Source organism: Podarcis melisellensis (assembly GCF_964234715.1).
Source record: "Podarcis melisellensis genome assembly, chromosome: 17".
Classification (NCBI taxonomy): domain Eukaryota; kingdom Metazoa; phylum Chordata; class Lepidosauria; order Squamata; family Lacertidae; genus Podarcis; species Podarcis melisellensis.
The window spans coordinates 8,006,928-8,024,925 of NC_138534.1; the positions used below are offsets into that span (position 1 = coordinate 8,006,928).

A 17,998-nucleotide genomic window follows, 5' to 3' on the forward strand; every position below is an offset into this window, starting at 1 on the left:
TTGTCAAGGGCTGCCCAAAACGGCCTTGAAGGCCACACACTGGACCACCCTGTTTTATTTCCTCATCAGCTTCTTGCCAAGCGGAATTCAACAGGTAATGCTGTTTTCTGTCCTGCACCTGTAAGCTTCTCCTGGAGAATTTCGAATTTAACATAGGCTGGTCAAGATGCCAGAAAGCAAAGCTGCCAAGCAGACTTAAAAACAGCAGAGCCAATTGATGGGGATTTTGGAAACCAATCTTGGCTATGCGACTGTAAAATTCTAATCTGAAAAGCCAAATAAATAAATTATGTATATATAAAGGATTTTGGAACTCAATCTCGGAACATCTCTTCCCCACCCCAATATACCTATCAATATTCCTGCCGCCGGAGTCCATCTGCCTCCCCTTTGTAGCTTTGACGAGGGAGGAATTTTGGCTCTTGAGCTCCTCGGGGCAGAGACCCACCTCCGTCTCTTCCTACTCCGTCCAGCTCCAGGGGCGCCGATGGTTCCTGCCAGGCTCCCGCGTCCCAGGCAAGGCGCCGCAAAGTGGAGGAAGGTCGGCGCCCACGACGATCGGACACTCGCAGGGCAGCTCGTGGGAACTCCGGCCCACGGGTTGGCTGGCTGGCTGGCTGGCTGCCGCCGTCCAGGCCGTGCAGTCCTGGCTTCGGCCGCCGCCAGGTGAGCGGGGAGGCGGCGCCTCACCTGACTCAGGTGCACGGAGGGAAGTACCTGGGCGGGTCACGTGGCCAGGAGCGGGAGGCGGCGCCGTCGCGGGGTCGCCTTCGCGGGGGAACAAGCGCTCCGGCCAAAGCAGCTCCGGGATCGGGAAGGGCCCGACGGCGGCTGAGCAGGTGAGAGGCGTCCGGGCGGCGAGGAGGAGGGGGGGGCGGAATGATTGGGGGTACCTGCCCCAGAAGAGCCCCACTGCGCGGCCTGGCAACCCACGGCGAGGGAGCCAAGTTCTGCCCGGGACACCTGCCGGACGGGCGTGTGTGCGTGTGAATTAGTTTCTCCTTCTCCGATCTTGCTGCTCTTAGGGTGATTTTCGTGGCACAGGTAGGGGGGGATAAGTAGAGTGGGAAATGGAGGCTCCCTCCCCTCTTTGGGGTCTGGACCTTTCCTGCCCCCCCGGGGGGGGCCTTTGCGGCTGCCACCGTCCGGCCCGGACTTCCCTACAAATGGGGAGCGTCTGTAGCCCCCCCAAAGCCCCCAACCCCCACTTTCCCGTTCTTTCCTGAGCAAGGAGGTGCCTGCAGTCCGAAGCCTCCTGGGAAAGGGGCGCTTCTGTTCTGCCCCGGATCTGGGGCGGGGGAAAGTGATTTCCCTTTTCTTCCTCCCTCCTCCCCCGCATCCACCTCTCCTGCTCGAGAGGAAACCGAGGCAGCTTCGCGTGGCATCTGCAAAGAGGCGCCGGAGTTGGAGAGCCGGCTGCGGGGCCGAGCGAGGGGGAAGAGGAGACTTGCTGCCACTGCTCGCTGTGACTTTGGCTTCCCAAGCGGCCGAGTTAACCATTAAGCAGCACGCCTGAACTGATCGCAAGCCAAGCCGGGAACCCGGGGAGAGGGGGGGCATCTCCTTGACCCCCCCTCCCCCAATCTGGGCCTTGCAGGCTGGGAATAACCCAGAAATTATCCTTTGGGTTTGCAATCGTCCCCAGCCGGCTGGCTTCTTGCTGCTGCGGGTGTGTTCCTGGTGTTGTTGTTGTGTTTTTAAAAACACACCACAAATTGCTATGGCCCGTCAGTGTGTGTTCTGTTTACCGTGCTGGGCTGTGTATCTGCTAGTACTTTTTTAAAAAAAGCATAATTACTCTGCTAAGCAATTCTAGGGTATGTTTGTGTGTGCACTCTCCTAGTTTAAGGACATGAGGAGCTGCGCCTTACTGGGCCAGACCAAGGTCTGCTTAGCCTAGCATTTTTATTTTCATTTTTGCAACCGGCGGCATGAAATAGCCTGCAGGAAACTCGCTAGCACTTTACATTCGGCCCACCTGGTTAGGCAAAGCAGGCCAGGCTCCTGTGCCCATAAAAAACATCACAATGGGGTAGGTGGAGGAATTTCAGCTGGTGAAACCCTGGGTTCACTGCCCATGGTAAGACAGCTGGTGGTGGTTAAAGGCCACCCAGTAGGCCTGCCAAATGGCCAACTGGGAGAACAAAAACAAAGCAGCTTCACCCCATCTTGCTTTGCTTAATGACAGTTAATATGCGCAAAACAACAGCTACTACTATGCTATAAGATCCACTGTCCTGTGACATCATATATGGGTTTGTACTACTGGTGAAGCCTAGGATGGCGAAACAAGGCTAATATTCCGGAAATCCTTGTCTTAGACTCTGTGAAAGGATTCTGTGGAACTGCAACAACCTTTCGTGTAGATTGATGGACTCTATGAACAGACAGGTGGAATAGACTCTTTCACATATATCGACCTTATGCATAAACTGATTAGAGAATGAACTGATCCACTGGGTCTTCTACTTTATTCGTTGAACTTTATGAGCTACAGTCATACCTTGGGTTAAATATGCTTCAGGTTGAGAGCTTTCGGGTTGCATTCTGTGGCAACCCAGAAGTAACGGAACATGTTACTTCCGGGTTCCGCCGCTCGCACATGCGCAGACGGTCAAAATGACGTTACGCGCATGTGTGGAAGCGGCGAATTGTGACCTGTGCAGGTGCACAGACGAGGGTTGCGTTCGCTTCAGGATGCGAACGGGGATCCGGAACGGATCCTGCTCGTATCCAGAGGTACCACTGTACTTCTGTTGTAATCTACAATTCAATACAATGAATAGTATATATTGTTTTTTCAAACGTACAGCCGGTTACGTCTTGTGTGTTTATTTAATGGCAGTTAATGTCAGCAGTTTGAAACACGCTTGAAATCACCGCATGGAGACCAGAACAGACGTCTGGGGTGGTTGCTGTTCCTCCTCACACCTCCCTTTCCTTTTCAAATTTGACAATATGCATGGCGCCAAATTAATTTTTAACCCTTTCTTGGTTGACATTTGCCTTTGATTCCCTGGTTAGAGCCATGCTGACTTCCTGAGATGTGTTTTGCTCATGGGTCGGCCTTCCTGGGGCCTTCATTTTCCTTGACGGAGGCCTTTGGAGATGGCACTTGAAGCTTCGTTTGGGGCTAATACATTTATGTCAGACTTCTGGCTGGTACAGCCAGGTTTTCAGAGTGAATAAATGCCCAGGCATTCGCTAGCAGTATTGCTCTGTTTTTGTGGGCAAATAATTGTGTTTCTTGAGGGTCTGGTGACTCACGTAACAAGCCTGAGAAGAAGGGTTGCCAGTCGTCTTTCTCCTGGTCTCTGTGACTCCCTGGCCCTTTGACTGTTGGATGACAGGCAGAAATGAGCAGCTGAACTTTGTTTGCTTGTTTTGAAAAGCTTTACCTGCTGAATTCTTGCTTGACCTGCTGCTATTAAAAACTCCACTAGAAATTACATCCTCCTGAATTCATAAAGTTTGTTTTTTAAAAATGCCTTGGATTGGCATATGCTGGAATATTATTCAAATAGTTCTCAAGTGTTTCAGAACTTTGTATCTATTAGTGGAGTTAGATGTGTCCCTCTCTACTGAGTTCAAAAGGATTTTGTACCTTCTAGTTACCAGCTCCTGAACTGTGTATGAACAGGTGCTGGTATGCCTCTAGCTATTAAAAGAGAGACACTCAGTAACTGTTTGCAGGCAATTAAACTTTATTTACTTTAGGATTATTCCATGGTGTGTTTATTTCAGGCAGGAAAAAGTTCAGTGGTGATGGCAGCTCACCCACCTGAGCTACAGGGAAAGCCCATGTCATCTAAGGCATAAAATCTGAATGGCAACTACCTTCCACTTGCTGACATGGGGCATAGTCTACCAGGGTGTTACCCAGAATGGTGCTCTTCCATAATGCCCATCCATCTAAATCAGAGCTGGGGAACCTATAGTGGTTTGCTGTACTACAACTCCCATCATCCCTGATAGGCCTGATGGGAATTGGAGTCTAACTAAACACGGCCACAGTTCCCCCACCCCGATCAAAGTGGGAACGTTTTCCCCTCAGAGGGGCAGATCTGTCTGCGGTCGTCAGTGGTTCCCCAGAACAACTCGCAGTGATGGCAGCCTCTGCTACGCTGCAGAGAAGGGAATTTGAAGCCACTTTTGCAAAATTTGCATCACTCACTGCTATCCAAGCCATAATGGTTGGGCACCCCTTTGTGTATATCTGTACTCTCTTGGTAGACTAGGGACCTTGCCAAATACTCTTACAGCTTTGGCACACTGGCACCTCTTGACCTAAATTGCACCAGGTTATATCTGGGCAGAGAAAGGAAAATCTGTCTGCTACTTATTAGGAGATACTCTCTCGGGGATGGCGGAAAACAGCACATTTGGTAGTAGTTATTGAAGCTATGAGAGCCAGTGTGGTGTAGTGGTTAAGAGTGGTGGACTCGTAATCTGGTGACCCGGGTTCGATTCCCTGCTCCTCCACATGCAGCTGCTGGGTGACCTTGGGCTAGTCACACTTCTCTGAAGTCTCTCAGCCCTACTCACCTCACAGAGTGTTTGTTGTGGGGGAGGAAGGGAAAGGAGAATGTTAGGCGCTTTGAGACTCCTTTGGGTAGTGATAAAGCGGGATATCAAATCCAAACTACTACTACTCCTCTTCTTCTTCTTCTTCTTCTTCTTCTTCTTCTTCTTCTTCTTCTTCTTCTTCTTCTTCTTCTTCTATGTATCTCTTGTTGGCATTGGTCTAATTTTGTGCAGGGCTGGCCGGGTATAATAATAATAATAATGATAATAATACTACATAATTTATTGCTTATACCCCGCCCATCTGGCCGGGCCTCCCTTCCACTCCGGGCGGATTCCAACAGGATATTAAAAACACAATAAAATTTCAAACATTAATAACTTCCCTAAACAGGGCTGCCTTCAGATGTGTTCTAAAAGTCAGATACAGTGGTACCTCAGGTTACAGATGCTTCAGGTTATAGACTACCCTAACCCAGAAATAGTATCTCGGGTAAAGAAGTTTGCTTCAGGATGAGAACAGAAATCGCACGGCGGCAGCGCAGTGGCAACGGGAGGCCCCATTAGCTAAAGTGGTACCTCAGGTTAAGAATGGACCTCCAGAAAAAAATTAAGTTCGTGACCTGAGGTACCACTGTAGTTGTTTATTTCCTTGACATCTGATGGGAGGGCATTTCACAGGGCGGGTGGCAGTTGGAGAAGAGAGCCCTGTGTGCCATGTGGTCTGCACTGTGCCCCCTAAAGTCGCCTGCTGCCCTCGGGCATGGTGGAGCAGTGGCGTAGCGTGGGTTGTCAGCACCCGGGGCAAGGCAAGTAATTTGCACCCCCTAACCCGTGGATTTGTGCCCCCTAACCCGTGGATTTGCGCCCCCTAACCCTAACCCCCAGATGTTGCGCCTGGTGTGGCCGGCCCCCCCTGCACCCCCCACGCTACGCCACTGTGGTGGAGGACCTTTTTCTGGCTCTGGCGTTGAAGTAAGATGCGGTTGCCAGTTCAGTCAGCTTCTGTAAGTGGAACAGGGAATATGGGATGTGTCACTATCTTGTCCTTCATCTCAGTCAGCAAAATGTCTTGGGCTAGCTAGCCGTGAGCCTTGTGGGCAATTTGTGCATGATGTGGTATATGTGGTTCTGGCGCTTGCTCACTCTTTCTGGGTATGTTTGCTTTCTTGCTTTGCACCATTGATTGTGATGCTGGCATCTTGAGTCCCGTCAGGGAAGAAGGCAGGGCATGAATAAAGACGTAATATATAATAAGGATGACAATTTGTTCCTGACAAGGATCCAGCCTCACACTGTGATTCAACGTCACACAGTTACTTTGCTCAACATAAAAGGAGCTTGTCATGCTTCCATAGAATTGGTATCACCTCCCATTTTGAAAGATGACTCACAGAAACCTGCAAAGGTCATGGGAATGAGTCTTTGTCTTGAAGCTGCCTTTCTGACCTAGACTTCTCTTTGCCAAGGAATTTGAAACTGCAAGGATGTCTTGGGTAGGAGCCCCAGGCAAGGAGGCTGAATGTTTGCTTTTACATATGATAGCACCAAGGTGCCTATTTTATATAAAGCCCAATAGCTCCTCCTCATGTTGGAGAGGATGCTAAATTATAGGTACATACCAACATATGTGGAGGGAATATCCACAAATAGAACAATTTTGGGAGAAAGTTTCTAAAGAGTAACTCAGATTACAGTTCAGACAATCCCAATGACTCTAGCTTTAGCCTTACTTAATTTATATACTTCAGATATGGACCAATTAAAAAGTAAAGAATTAATAACATATATATGAAAAGCAGCTAGAATGGTAATAGCCAGAACTTGGAAAATTAACTTGTACTTAATTGAATGTTGATCACTAGTGTAATATAGCCTGGCAAACGGCTATAATAGAAAAGTTGTTGCAAAAATGGAAGGCGCCAAGAGGAGATTTTATTAAATATACAAATGAGCCAGCATATATTGCACTGGGGTGCAGATATGCAGGCAATATTCTAGCTCACTCATATTATTATGTATTTTCCAAGTTTATTTATTGAAGAATTCATTGGACTGGGTTACGGTAATCGCCTCATTATTGTACCCTGTAAAATAATATATTAAGTACCATATTTTGCACACCTCCAGTGATGCTTTTTTGTGTCAGATGTCGTGTTTTGTGATTTATGTGTGTACACTTGTATAATAGAAAAGCTAAAAAATAAAAGCAAAACAAAAAGGTCTGATCAAACCAATAGATTTATCATGAGGTGTTGATTATGATGCTAATAGCACAATCCTACAAATGTCTATTCAGTACTAAGCCCCATTAATTCAGTTGGGCTTCCAGATAAGTAGGTGTAGGACTGAAGGTGCCTCTGAAAACCAGCTGTTAGGGTCAAAGTAGGGGAAACCGTATTCATGGTTTGCTTGGAAACTAAACAGTAGACGGGGTGGATTGTGGCCTGATCCCATGAGGCAGTTCTTACCTCGCTAATGCCACTGCTTTCTTCATCTCTTGAATGTCTTGTTGGATCAAACCCAGAAGCCCAACTAGTCTAGCATCCTATTCTCGTAGTGGCCAACCAGATGCCTATGGGAACATGAATAATTTTAGACTTTTCAACTAACTGTAGGATAAGAGAACTAGCCTTTGAATAAATGGGGAAATAACAGGCATTGATGGACAGCTCTGTGTGATGAATACAAATCTTGCCGAAACCATGGCCTAGAGCAAGGGTCGGCAAGGTTTACCTCGCCTGGGCCGGTTCACTCCAGCGGAGATCCCTCCATGAGCCAGACTGTGCCTGTGATTTCCGGCGTCTGCATCTGCGCAGATGTGATTTCCGGTGTCTGCGCAGTCGCGATTTCCAGCGCCGCGGAAGCGAGTCCCCGCGCCATGCTGTGCCAGTTTAGTGCAGTGTGTGGGGACTCGCCAAGCGGGTGGCTCGTTTTGGGGGCAGCTCGTTGGCTGGTTAAACGACCCCCATGGGCGGCTTGTGGCCCACAGGCCTTAGGTTGCCAACCCCTGGCCTTGAGTTTTGGAATGGTGCTCTTTCCATTTCAAACTACAGTTAGGTAACTGAATATTTCAATCCTTCCGCAACAACAAAAGCCCCGCACACAGAAAATGAGCACATCAGGGAAGAAGACCGCACTTTAGCCTTTTTCCTGATAGGCTATATTCCTCTGTGCAGGGAGTCCTGCCCCCGCCCCCTGCGCCTCAAAGTAATCGTTGCAAGATACAACCTGTAATGGTTATATGGGGTTGCTCGTGCATAAGTTGCCGCCACTCCTGGCTAGGTAGCCTGGTTAAACCTTTCCTGGCTGGACAGCCCTTCACTTCATGGCTGTTCAGTCGCTAGCAGAATCCGTCAGTGGGCGTTTCTTGAACTTCTTCCAGCAAAGAAGTTCTTTGACGCCAAGTCTACGCCTACTTTCCCTGCGCGGAAGTCTTCTGCGCAGGGTGGGTGTGGGTAGCGGAGGACCTGTGCTCTCCCCGCTGGTCTCCGGCGAGGAGTCCTGGAGCCCCCTCTCTGATTCCCCCATCCGCCCCCCTTTATCCCTGGTGTTATGCTGATTTCCTTCCCCAGCCGATGAGTTCCCTCTCTCCCTGCTTGGCCCTTCTCCGGCATCACTTGGGAGCCCTGCCTCCACTTCTGGCTCCGATGTCAGTTCCCTGACACAACCCAATGCAGTTCAGCATTTGATTTTGTTGACTTTATATATAGTGGGCCTGTATGCATGAGAATGGCTGATGAGCATCAACTTTGTAATAGACTGGTGGGCACCAAACAGGCAGAAACTATGCAGGCAAAGAGTCAGAATAGATGGATCGCTGGAAACATCAACTTGCAAGGCTGTGGAGTTGAAAAAGGACACCCCAATGTTAGGAAACATTAAGAAGTGGGTCAAAAAATAAGCGCCTATGCAAGATCAGATAAAGCCAATCTTTAAGATCTTCCAAGGAGACCCAGCTAGTCTCTTCATGACTATCAGATTGTAACTTGGTGACACTAGACAAGCTGGCCTTCTCAGTGATGGCACAGATGAGCGTTAATGAGCCACAGACAGTGGTGACGTGTATATGTATATTGCATGTTACTTGCATTTTTATTGTCTTTTATAGAAATTTTTACTATATAGTGGTACCTCGGTTTAAGAACAGTCCGGTTTAAGAACGATTCTGTTTACAAACTCCGCAAAACCAGAAATAGTGTCTCAGTTTGAGAACTCTACCTCGGTCTAAGAACGGAATCTGAACGGTGTAAGGGCACTGGAGGTGGGAGGCCTCATTAGGGAAAGCGTGCCTCAGTTTAAGAACAGTTTCGGTTTAAGAATGGACTTCCGGAACAGAATGAGTTCGTAAACCGAGGTACCATTGTATTGGTAGAAAATTAATTAATTGATAAAAGGCCCAGCTAGTCTAGTATTGTGGCCAGTTAGATGCCCCTGGGAAGCTCTTGAGCAGAGCAAGAGGCGAAATAGTTGACTCGCCAGTTATCTCCAAATTTGTTAGGTGCCATAAGGCCATTAAGGTAATCGGCCTTCCCCAACCTGGTGCCCTCCAGATCTTTGTGTGAGCTGCTTGTAATGTGGTGGTGATGGTTTGTGCAAGTGTGTCTGTCCGCAGTTCCAAGTGGTGTTGGTGGGAGGCAAAAATCCCATGGCGGGGGGAGCACATCGAAGCCCATGAACATACCGAAAACAGTCCTTTGGATCGCCTCCAATGTGTAATTAAGCAAAAGAATTCATCACCACAGGACATGGTCAAGCTTTTAGAAAAGGATTAGACTGATTCACTGGTGGGTACAAGACACAGTAACTACAAGAGGCAACCTTTTGTGTTGTTGACGGTTGTGGCTGCCAGATGTGTCTTGCTGGTGAACTTGCTAGGCACATCTCATGGTATTCTTGCAGGCAGAAAGCTGGGCTTAGGTGGATGATTGATGGATCTGACTCAGTAAATTAAAATTCCTGCCGACATGACTATTATGCAATGGTGCAGTTTTGTTTCCAGCACTGGAAATGGAGCAGCGCTTGACGTGTACTCCCACTGAACCAGTAATCTGGGGAATGTTCAGTTTGAAATGTTCTGCTGCGAAGCTGGTGGGGTGCTTGTGTGTTTTCGTTTGTGTGTGAAAGATTACCGAAATAATCTGAAAACGGAAGGCACCAATGAAGTACTAGAAGAGGGGTCAGCATACTTTTTCAGCAGGGGGCCGGTCCACTGTCCCTCAGACCAGGTGGTGGGCCGGACTATATTTTGATAAAAAATAATGAATGAATTCCTATGCCCCACAAATAACCCAGAGATGCATTTTAAATAAAAGCACACATTCTACTCAGGTAAAAATACACTGATTCTGGACCATCCGCTGGCTGGATTTAGAAGATCCAACCACGGGCCTTAGAACTTCACAGAGCTCCTTGAGGTCCAAGGTCTTTGGAGTGTTGTTTATATAGTGGCTTCAATGTCCCGGGTGCTTTTCAGAGAACAAGATTGCAGCTCCCTGGTGTGAGGACCTTGCAGACTAAGACTTGACACACAGGAAGTGGAAGCAAAAATAAATATGTGGATTTCCCCCCAGTTATAGATGGTTGCAGACTTAGATGTAGTTGGCTGTGGCAGAAAGTCATGCTTCTCAGCAAACAACAATGTCTAGAATGTACATAAGGCCTGAGGACTGTTAACATGTGGGGGCCTGCTAACATTGGGGAGGTCGCTATGGCATAAGACAGCCTCCACCCTTCAGATATTTTGGACTACAGTTTCAGTTGGTCTCAGCCTGCATGATGTGGGTTGTAGTTCAGCCAGCAGAAAGGAGTTGCTGTGGGCTTCCCTTTCCTGGGTGTAGAGGCTTACAGATGTCTTCCATCTGAATCAAAGCGCTTCTTCAGCCTGAGAAAGTGGCAAATGTTTTGCGTCTGGGTTAAGTCGTGGAGAGGGACGGGGAGGGGTGAGGACTTCATACAATGGGGACATACTAAGGGTGAGTACAGATACACGTTGTTTGAGCAGTTGAGAGCAGCTGTGGGTGGAAATGTAGTTGTGCTGTTTTGCAGCAGAGGCTGGCAGTGAAAGAGTGCCGACCGATGAGCATTGTAATGTCAAAAATTGACCTTCCCCCTCCACCCTGCTCAGAACAATCTTTCTGCTCCTCTAAAATGGATCTTCATTTCTGAAATGGCAAACAAATGTTTCAATCGGGGTGTTGCTAGACTCCTGACTCACATCTGTCCCAGCCAGCAGAGCCAGTGGTCAGGGCTGATGTTGTGGCAACATCTGGAGGGCCACAGATTCCTCATCCCTGCTTTAAAAGAATAAGCAATGAATGTTGTTACTGCCCCCTCAATCCTTTCAGAGCTGTGCTCCAGGAGTCTTGGCCCTCAACCAGGGTCTGTGCCCTGAAGGCAACCCTGTATCGGGAAATTTTTAATGTCTAATGTTTTACATAGAATCATAGAATCATAGAGTTGGAAGAGACCACAAGGGCCACCGAGTCCAACCCGCTGCCAAGCAGGAAACACCATCAGAGCACTCCTGACATATGGTTGTCAAGCCTCTGCTTAAAAACCTCCAAAGAAGGAGACCACCACACTCCTTGGCTCACACTCCTTGGCTGCCGCGTCACACTGTTGGCTCATGTCAAGTTTGTGGTCAACCAAGACTCCTAGATCCTTTTCACATGTACTGCTCTCAAGCCAGGTGTCACCCATCTTGTATTTGTGCCTCTCATTTTTTTTGCCCAAGTGCAATACTTTACATTTCTCCCTGTTAAAATTCATCTTGTTTGTTTTGTTTTTACAATTTTTTATGTGCTGTAAGCCACCCAGAGTGGCTGGGGAAACCCAGCCAGATGGGTGGGGTATACCCATTTACCTAGTAACCTTCAAAATTCCCAGTCTCTTTTCACAGCGGTGAGAGGGGGGAGGACAGTTCTCTTGCATTGCCAATGACCTTCAATGGTCCTGTGTTGTTTCTTAATAGCTTTAACTTGGCCAGGTAATTTGCACAGGCTAGCTCAGGAATTCCTCTGCAGCTTGTATTTCTCCCTTCATATCCCAAATAATCAAAATCCTGCCATTTATTAATTTCTAGGGTTAGGGGGTCCCCTCCCCAAACTTATAACAATATATACACTTTTGTTGTTGTTTAGTCGTTTAGTCGTGTCCGACTCTTCGTGATCCCATGGACCAGAGCACGCCAGGCACTCCTGTCTTCCACTGCCTCCCACAGTTTGGTCAAACTCATGCTGGTAGCTTCAAGAACACTGTCCCACCATCTTGTCCTCTGTCGTCCCCTTCTCCTTGTGCCCTCAATCTTTCCCAACATCAGGGTCTTTTCCAGGGAGTCTTCTCTTCTCATGAGGTGGCCAAAGTATTGGAGCCTCAGCTTCAGGATCTGTCCTTCCAGTGAGCACTCAGGGCTGATTTCCTTCAGAATGAATAGGTTTGATCTTCTTGCAGTCCAGCCAGAATACTGGCAGAGCAGGTGACTGAGATCAGTGTTCAAATCACTGATAACTTTATAGCATGTCACAGGTATGTTTGTATGTTTTCTTATTTCTGAAATTGTATCGCTACACCTTCAATGTTGCTGGCACTCCCAGGGTGTCCTACAAAAATAACAACAACAATAATGGCGCAATAATATTATAATATAACCAGAAAATAGTACAGCGTGAAACTCTAGTCAAAGAGGGGGCTATATGGTACCCTGAAAGAGCTTGGGTACAATACTTCAAAAAAGGTAGGTGGGTGGAACAGTGCGGGGTAGGGGTGGGGGGTGGGAAGAGGCAGTGAGTCCTGCTTAAAGGTTGTTCAACAAGACTCCCCACTTCGCTTTGGGCTGCTAGCCAAAAGTGGGGGAAGTTGAGCCAGGAAGAGAGATCCTGCCCAGGTGTGATTTAAATAAATAAATATGCTCTTAGCTTGCCTTCCTTCCTTCCCAGTTCCTGTGTGATGTTGCAACGCCAAGCTCTGTTCCTCTGCCATGTTTTTTTCCCTCCCTCAGGTTTCCTCCATGTCTGGAAGTGTGATGTTGCTTACAGGGGCTGATGTCATCATGTGAAATAACTCTGTCACTCCGTGACTCTTGCCTAGCCCCAGCTTATGAATGCAAGCTGGCTATTTTTAGACCTCTTTCCCACCCAACCCTGAAGGTTTGAGCATTAAATTACAGTATAACCCTATAATGATGATGTTGATGATAGGGCCTGTGTCACTTTATGTTTCCCCACAACCTCCTTGAGGTGAGGTTTAGGCTGAGAATGTGTCTTGCCAGAGGCAAGATTCAACTCTTCCAAATCCAGGAAAATCCATTGTTACCCCTCTAGGCAGCATCATTTAAATGCTAATCTGTTGCCTCTATGTGCATTTATATCACATTGCCTCGGAGTGTTCCAAGCTTAATCTGGGTCAGTTTTGCAACTCTTTGTTATGTAGGCCTGTGTTATGTACCCTCAGTGCAGGGACGGATCAATCAGTGGCTTGCCTAAGAGTTTCTGCCTGAAGTGATCCAAACTGGGGTTTTCTGGTTCATAGCTCAGCTACTGAACCATCATGCTGTGCTAGTGGAAGTTAAGTCATAGGTTTCAGTGGGACTTATTTCGAAGTAAACGTGAAAAGATTGCAACCCTTTGTCAGCTTGGCTCCACTGCCTGCTATTTCACACATTTCCCAGCAACAACTCTTGAGGTTTCTCCCACTTTGCACCCCAACACTGTGTGTCTTCTGAAAAATGAGTTACGGCCAGTCCTCGGTCTCCAACAAGTATACCTAAATGAGGTACACATTTTTGAACACCTGCTCATTGCCCATGGGTTATCTTGATAGTGTAATGTGCGACGAGGCCCTGGCAATCGCATGGATGATTAAGTCTTGCATAGGGTTCCTTTGGGTGGACTTTGGTGACAACAGAATATCTTTCTTCTTCTTCTTCTTTGGCGATCACTCATAGTCGAGTAAGATTGTCTTCCATGAACACTATCTTAACAGTGAGTCCGTAAGTGGAGGTCAATTCTGGATCCACACATCCTTCCACAGTGGGAACATAGGTTTCTGGGCAGGAGTTGATCACTGTGAGGGTTTGCCAGACATGCCTTCCTCTTAGCACGTTTCTCCCTTTCATCCTGAGTTCGAGCATCTTTGAAGCCCATGACACCTTTGGTAAAGGCTGTTCTCCAATTGGTGCTCATAGGCCAGTGTTTCCTATTTGCCGCTGTTTATACTACATTTTTGTAGATTTGCCTTGAGAGAGTCTTTAAGCCTCTTCTTTTTACCTCAACCACAACAGAATGTAACAAATGGCCCACAGATTAATGGTAACTGGTGACTGTGGAGAGGCAAGAAGTTGTAGAAGGAATCTAATATTGGTAAATAATTTATTGTATGCTACTTTTACTTGACTGCATTTAGTAGGAAAAACACTCAGGGTGATGCATCTCTTCTTCCCTTCATGAATGAGGTGGGCCTGATGTGTAAATTCACATACTTCAGAAGACAGGCACCGCTTGCTCTGTCCCTCTCTCCCCTGTAGCTTGTGGTGGTTTGGCCAGAACTTTGACATAACGACACTAAAATGATAACCTAAATTCTTATTTGTTAGCATTTGTTTACATTTTACATGAGTTTCTCGTATAGGAATGAATGAATGAATAAAAAGTATCTTATTATTAGTAAGGTAAAAGGACCCCTGGACATTTAAGTCCAGTCAAAGGTGACTATGGGGTGGCGGCACTCATCTCGCTTCCAGGCCGAGGGAGCCGGCGTTTGTCCACAGACAGCTTTCCGGGTCATGTGGCCAGCAGGACTAAACTGCTTCTGGTGCAATGGGACACCGTAATGGAAACCAGAACGCACAGAAACACGGTTTACCTTCCCGCCACAGCGGTACCTATTTATCTACTTGCACTGGAGTGCTTTTGAACTGCTAGGTCGTGCCGACTTGAACTGGCGACCTTCCAATCAGCCAGCCCAAGAGGCTCAGTGGTTTAGACCACAGTGCCACCCGCATCCCCATCTTACTATTAATGGAAGGCGTGGACCCTCCAGATGTTGTTGGACTAGAACTCCCATCATCCCTGACTATTATTGCCCTTGCTGGCTGGGGCTGATGGAAGTTTGAGTACAACAGCCTCTGGTAGGGCACAGATTCTCCATCCCTATAACAAAGCACGACAAAAGAAGGCAGAGGGCCTTCTCGGTAGTGGCACCCGCCCTGCGGAACGCCCTCCCACCAGATGTCAAAGAGAAAAATAACTACCAAACTTTTAGAAGACATCTAAAGGCAGCCCTGTTTAGAGAAGCTTTTAATGTTGAATAGGTTACTATATTTTAGTGTTTGTTGGAAGCCTCCCAGAGTGGCTGGGGAAACCCAGCCAGATGGGCGGGGTATAAATAATATATTACTTTTATTATTATTTTATGCAAGAAATGCTACAGATTGTTATTATATAACAGCAGCAAATTCAATACGCACTATTCATTACCATAGTGAGTAAGAAAAACACACAGTCCCTATTTTTAATAGGTATAGCTGCAGGGTGTGTTGCTGGCCCCTAGAAAAGAAAAAAAAAGGCAGAACAGGAAAAAGGGCATTATGACCCTGATAATTAGTGAGCTGCTTGGACTTGCTCTTTCGCAGATCCACTTAGGGAGTGTTGCTAGGATAGACCTTGCAAGCTCACTTGAGGCCTGTCTTAAACTGACATGCCATCCCTGAGTACATTGGACAGGAAGGAGTAGCTAGTTATGGCTCCCTGATGAGTGGACCTGCACACACGCACACATACACATTTGCAAGTATACATTACATTTTTAAGTAGAGGCAACTCCGGTTGTGTTCCAGGTCATTGCGCGCTTGCGTGAACTTGCGTATACTCGGAACACCTATTGAAAAAGCCTGCAAACACCCCATGTCACTTCCGGCCCTTTTTGTGATGTTTTTGGGTCGCTTCCTGGTTTGGCACGATGCACGTGTGTGCGGTCACGTACATATCGGACACACCGTTTTGAGTGTCACACTTCTGTTTTGAGTGTTACGCTGAGATCTGTCTGTTTCTGCTACTTATTTTGCATTTTTGTTTTTGCGGCTTTTTTGTTTTGTTTTTCTGACTGTGTGGAACCCAGTTCAGTTCCTGATTGATTGATTGATTGATTGTGTGACTGCAGTACATTGTTTATTGCTTTCATTTTATGGATCAATGGTCTCGTTAGATAGTAAAATTAATGTTAAATAGCTGTTTTAGGGGTTGTTTTTTAAAAGTCTGGAACGCATTAATCCATTTTGCATTACTTTCTATGGGAAAGCACGCCTTGGTTTTGGAACGCTTTGGTTTTGGAACGGACTTCAGGAATGGATTAAGTTTGAGAACCAAGGTACCACTGTACTGCTTTTAAAATAAGTAGTTCATATATATTGGTAGTTTTTGTAACTTTGCCTTTTCAGGAAAGTTTTCCTCAAATGTGGGGTATAAATAAAATAAAATAAATAATTTCCATGTTGTCGGGGATGCTGGGAGCTGGAGGCCAGCAAAGTCTGGGTGTGTTCAGGTTTTTCCATCCCTGCAAATGCAGGTAGCAGAAGTAGCAGTAGATTTTGGAGTATCACAGATTTCCTTTCTCTCTCCCTCTCTTTAAAAATTCAGGCCTTTAACTCCACCGTCGGATATTGCAGGACTTTAAACCGGCTGAAGTGTTTTGGAGGCAGCTGCGGGGCAAAGGGAGCATCTGGGCCTGTGGCTTCCCTTCCTTCCTTGGTGGAGGCAGTGGGGTAACCTCTGCCTTCCCCTTGCCCCACTTCTGGCTGGGGAGGAGTGTGATGGCTTGCTTGAAACAGCTTGGATTCCTTCTGGCAGTCTCTCTCCAGTCCTGCTTACAGCCCACTTTGTGTCAAGGTGAGTGCTCCCTTCGCGGTTGCAAACAGAGGAAAAGTGATCAGTATGGTGTGTCTGTGTGCGCACTGGCCTATATCTCTGGCCCTTAGAACTCTCCCAGGACCATGTTCCCTCCACAACCACCAACTTCTTCCCCAAGTCTCATTTAGGTAAAGGTAAAGGGACCCCTGACCAATAGGTCCAGTCGTGACCAACTCTGGGGTTGTGCGCTCATCTCGCTTTATTGGCCGAGGGAGCTGGCGTACAGCTTCCAGGTCATGTAGCCAGCATGACTAAGCCGCTTCTGGTGAACCAGAGCAGCGCACGGAAAAGCCGTTTACCTTCCTGCCGGAGCGGTACCTATTTATCTACTTGCACTGGCATGCTTTCAAACTGCTAGGTTGGCAGGAGCTGGGACCGAACGACGGGAGCTCACCCCGTCGTGGGGATTCGAACCGCCAACCATCTGATCAGCAAGTCCTAGGCTCCGTGGTTTAACCCACAGTGCCACCCGCGTCCCTAAGCCTCATTTACCTTGCTTCAAATCTTCCTTGAATGTTTTTTGTCTGGCTGCAATCAGTGGCGGGGCGAACTGCCTGGTGGCTCACGCGCGACATCTGTACGGGGTGCGCATGTGTGGCATCCCGTATGAGGTGCACACATGCGGCAGCCCATCGCTCACGTGGCGACCGCATGGGTTTCTGCGCATGCGCACTCTGTACAGCATGCTGCACATGCGCACTCCATACGGGCTGTCACTCGTGCATGCCGTCCATACAGCGCATGTGCGGCATCCTGTACAGATTGCACACGCGCGGCAGCCTATACAGTCGCTGTGCGAGAGGCGCCCATACTTAACTGCGCACACCCTCGGCCTCTCTACAGCTGCGGAGAGGCTCTAGCCTGCAAAAGGGTTTCCCACTGCTGCACTAAGTGCTTAGAGAGCATTCAGTGACCAACAGGCAGAAAGCTTTCTCTAAAATCAATTGTTTGCATCAATTAAGTGTTTTAAATTTGTAGTTAGCTGCCCTGAGCCCGGTTTTCTGAACTGGGAAGGGCGGGGTATAAATAAAAAAATATTATTATGAAAATCGCCTTTCCCCAACCCCAATATCAACAAATCTTCCCCTTTGGCATTAGCATGGATCTCAGTGTAATAGAACCGCCCCCTGGAAACCTGCCATGAGTCAACCGTGCAAAGAAGCCATAAAAGTTACTGGCATGCCTTAGAAAAGAACCTGCTAAGTGGCTAGAAGCCTGTGATTTTAGAGCTGGCCAGAGGGGAAGCCCCTCTGCATGGAAACGCAGGGTGGGATTCAACAAATGAGTCCCACCAGCAGGGACTGCTGCTTGTGCAATGGTTCTTCCCCCCGCTCTCCTATCCTTGCACCCACTGTACCACCCCCCTAAACTGGACTCTGTGGAAATTGGGAGAAGACCCAGAACAGCACATGGGGAGGGGATTGTTCTGTCTGGCAAGCCAAATTGCTTGGCGTGATGGAATGGTAATGTTAGCGGGGTGCTGAATTCCTCAAGCTCATAAAGAAACATGTTTTGAACCAAACAAGCTGGTTGGGTCAGGGTCCCCTTTACCATTCTGCTTGGCTTCTGTG

General features: G+C 47.7%; 1 protein-coding gene across 2 annotated transcripts in view; it reads left to right on the forward strand.

The window, feature by feature from the left end:
- The first annotated feature begins 709 nt into the window (after positions 1-709).
- CRB3 (crumbs cell polarity complex component 3) overlaps positions 710-17,998 on the forward strand; it is a 30,320-nt gene continuing 13,031 nt past the window's right edge. Inside the window, exons 1-2 of one of the 2 annotated variants that reach the window (XM_081894969.1) lie at positions 710-839; positions 16,158-16,406. In XM_081894969.1, the coding sequence (XP_081751095.1) occupies positions 16,331-16,406 (76 nt within the window). In that variant the 5' untranslated portion in view covers positions 710-839; positions 16,158-16,330. Of the gene's footprint in view, positions 849-16,157; positions 16,407-17,998 lie in introns of both variants that reach the window. The other variant, XM_081894968.1, reaches the window with a different exon arrangement.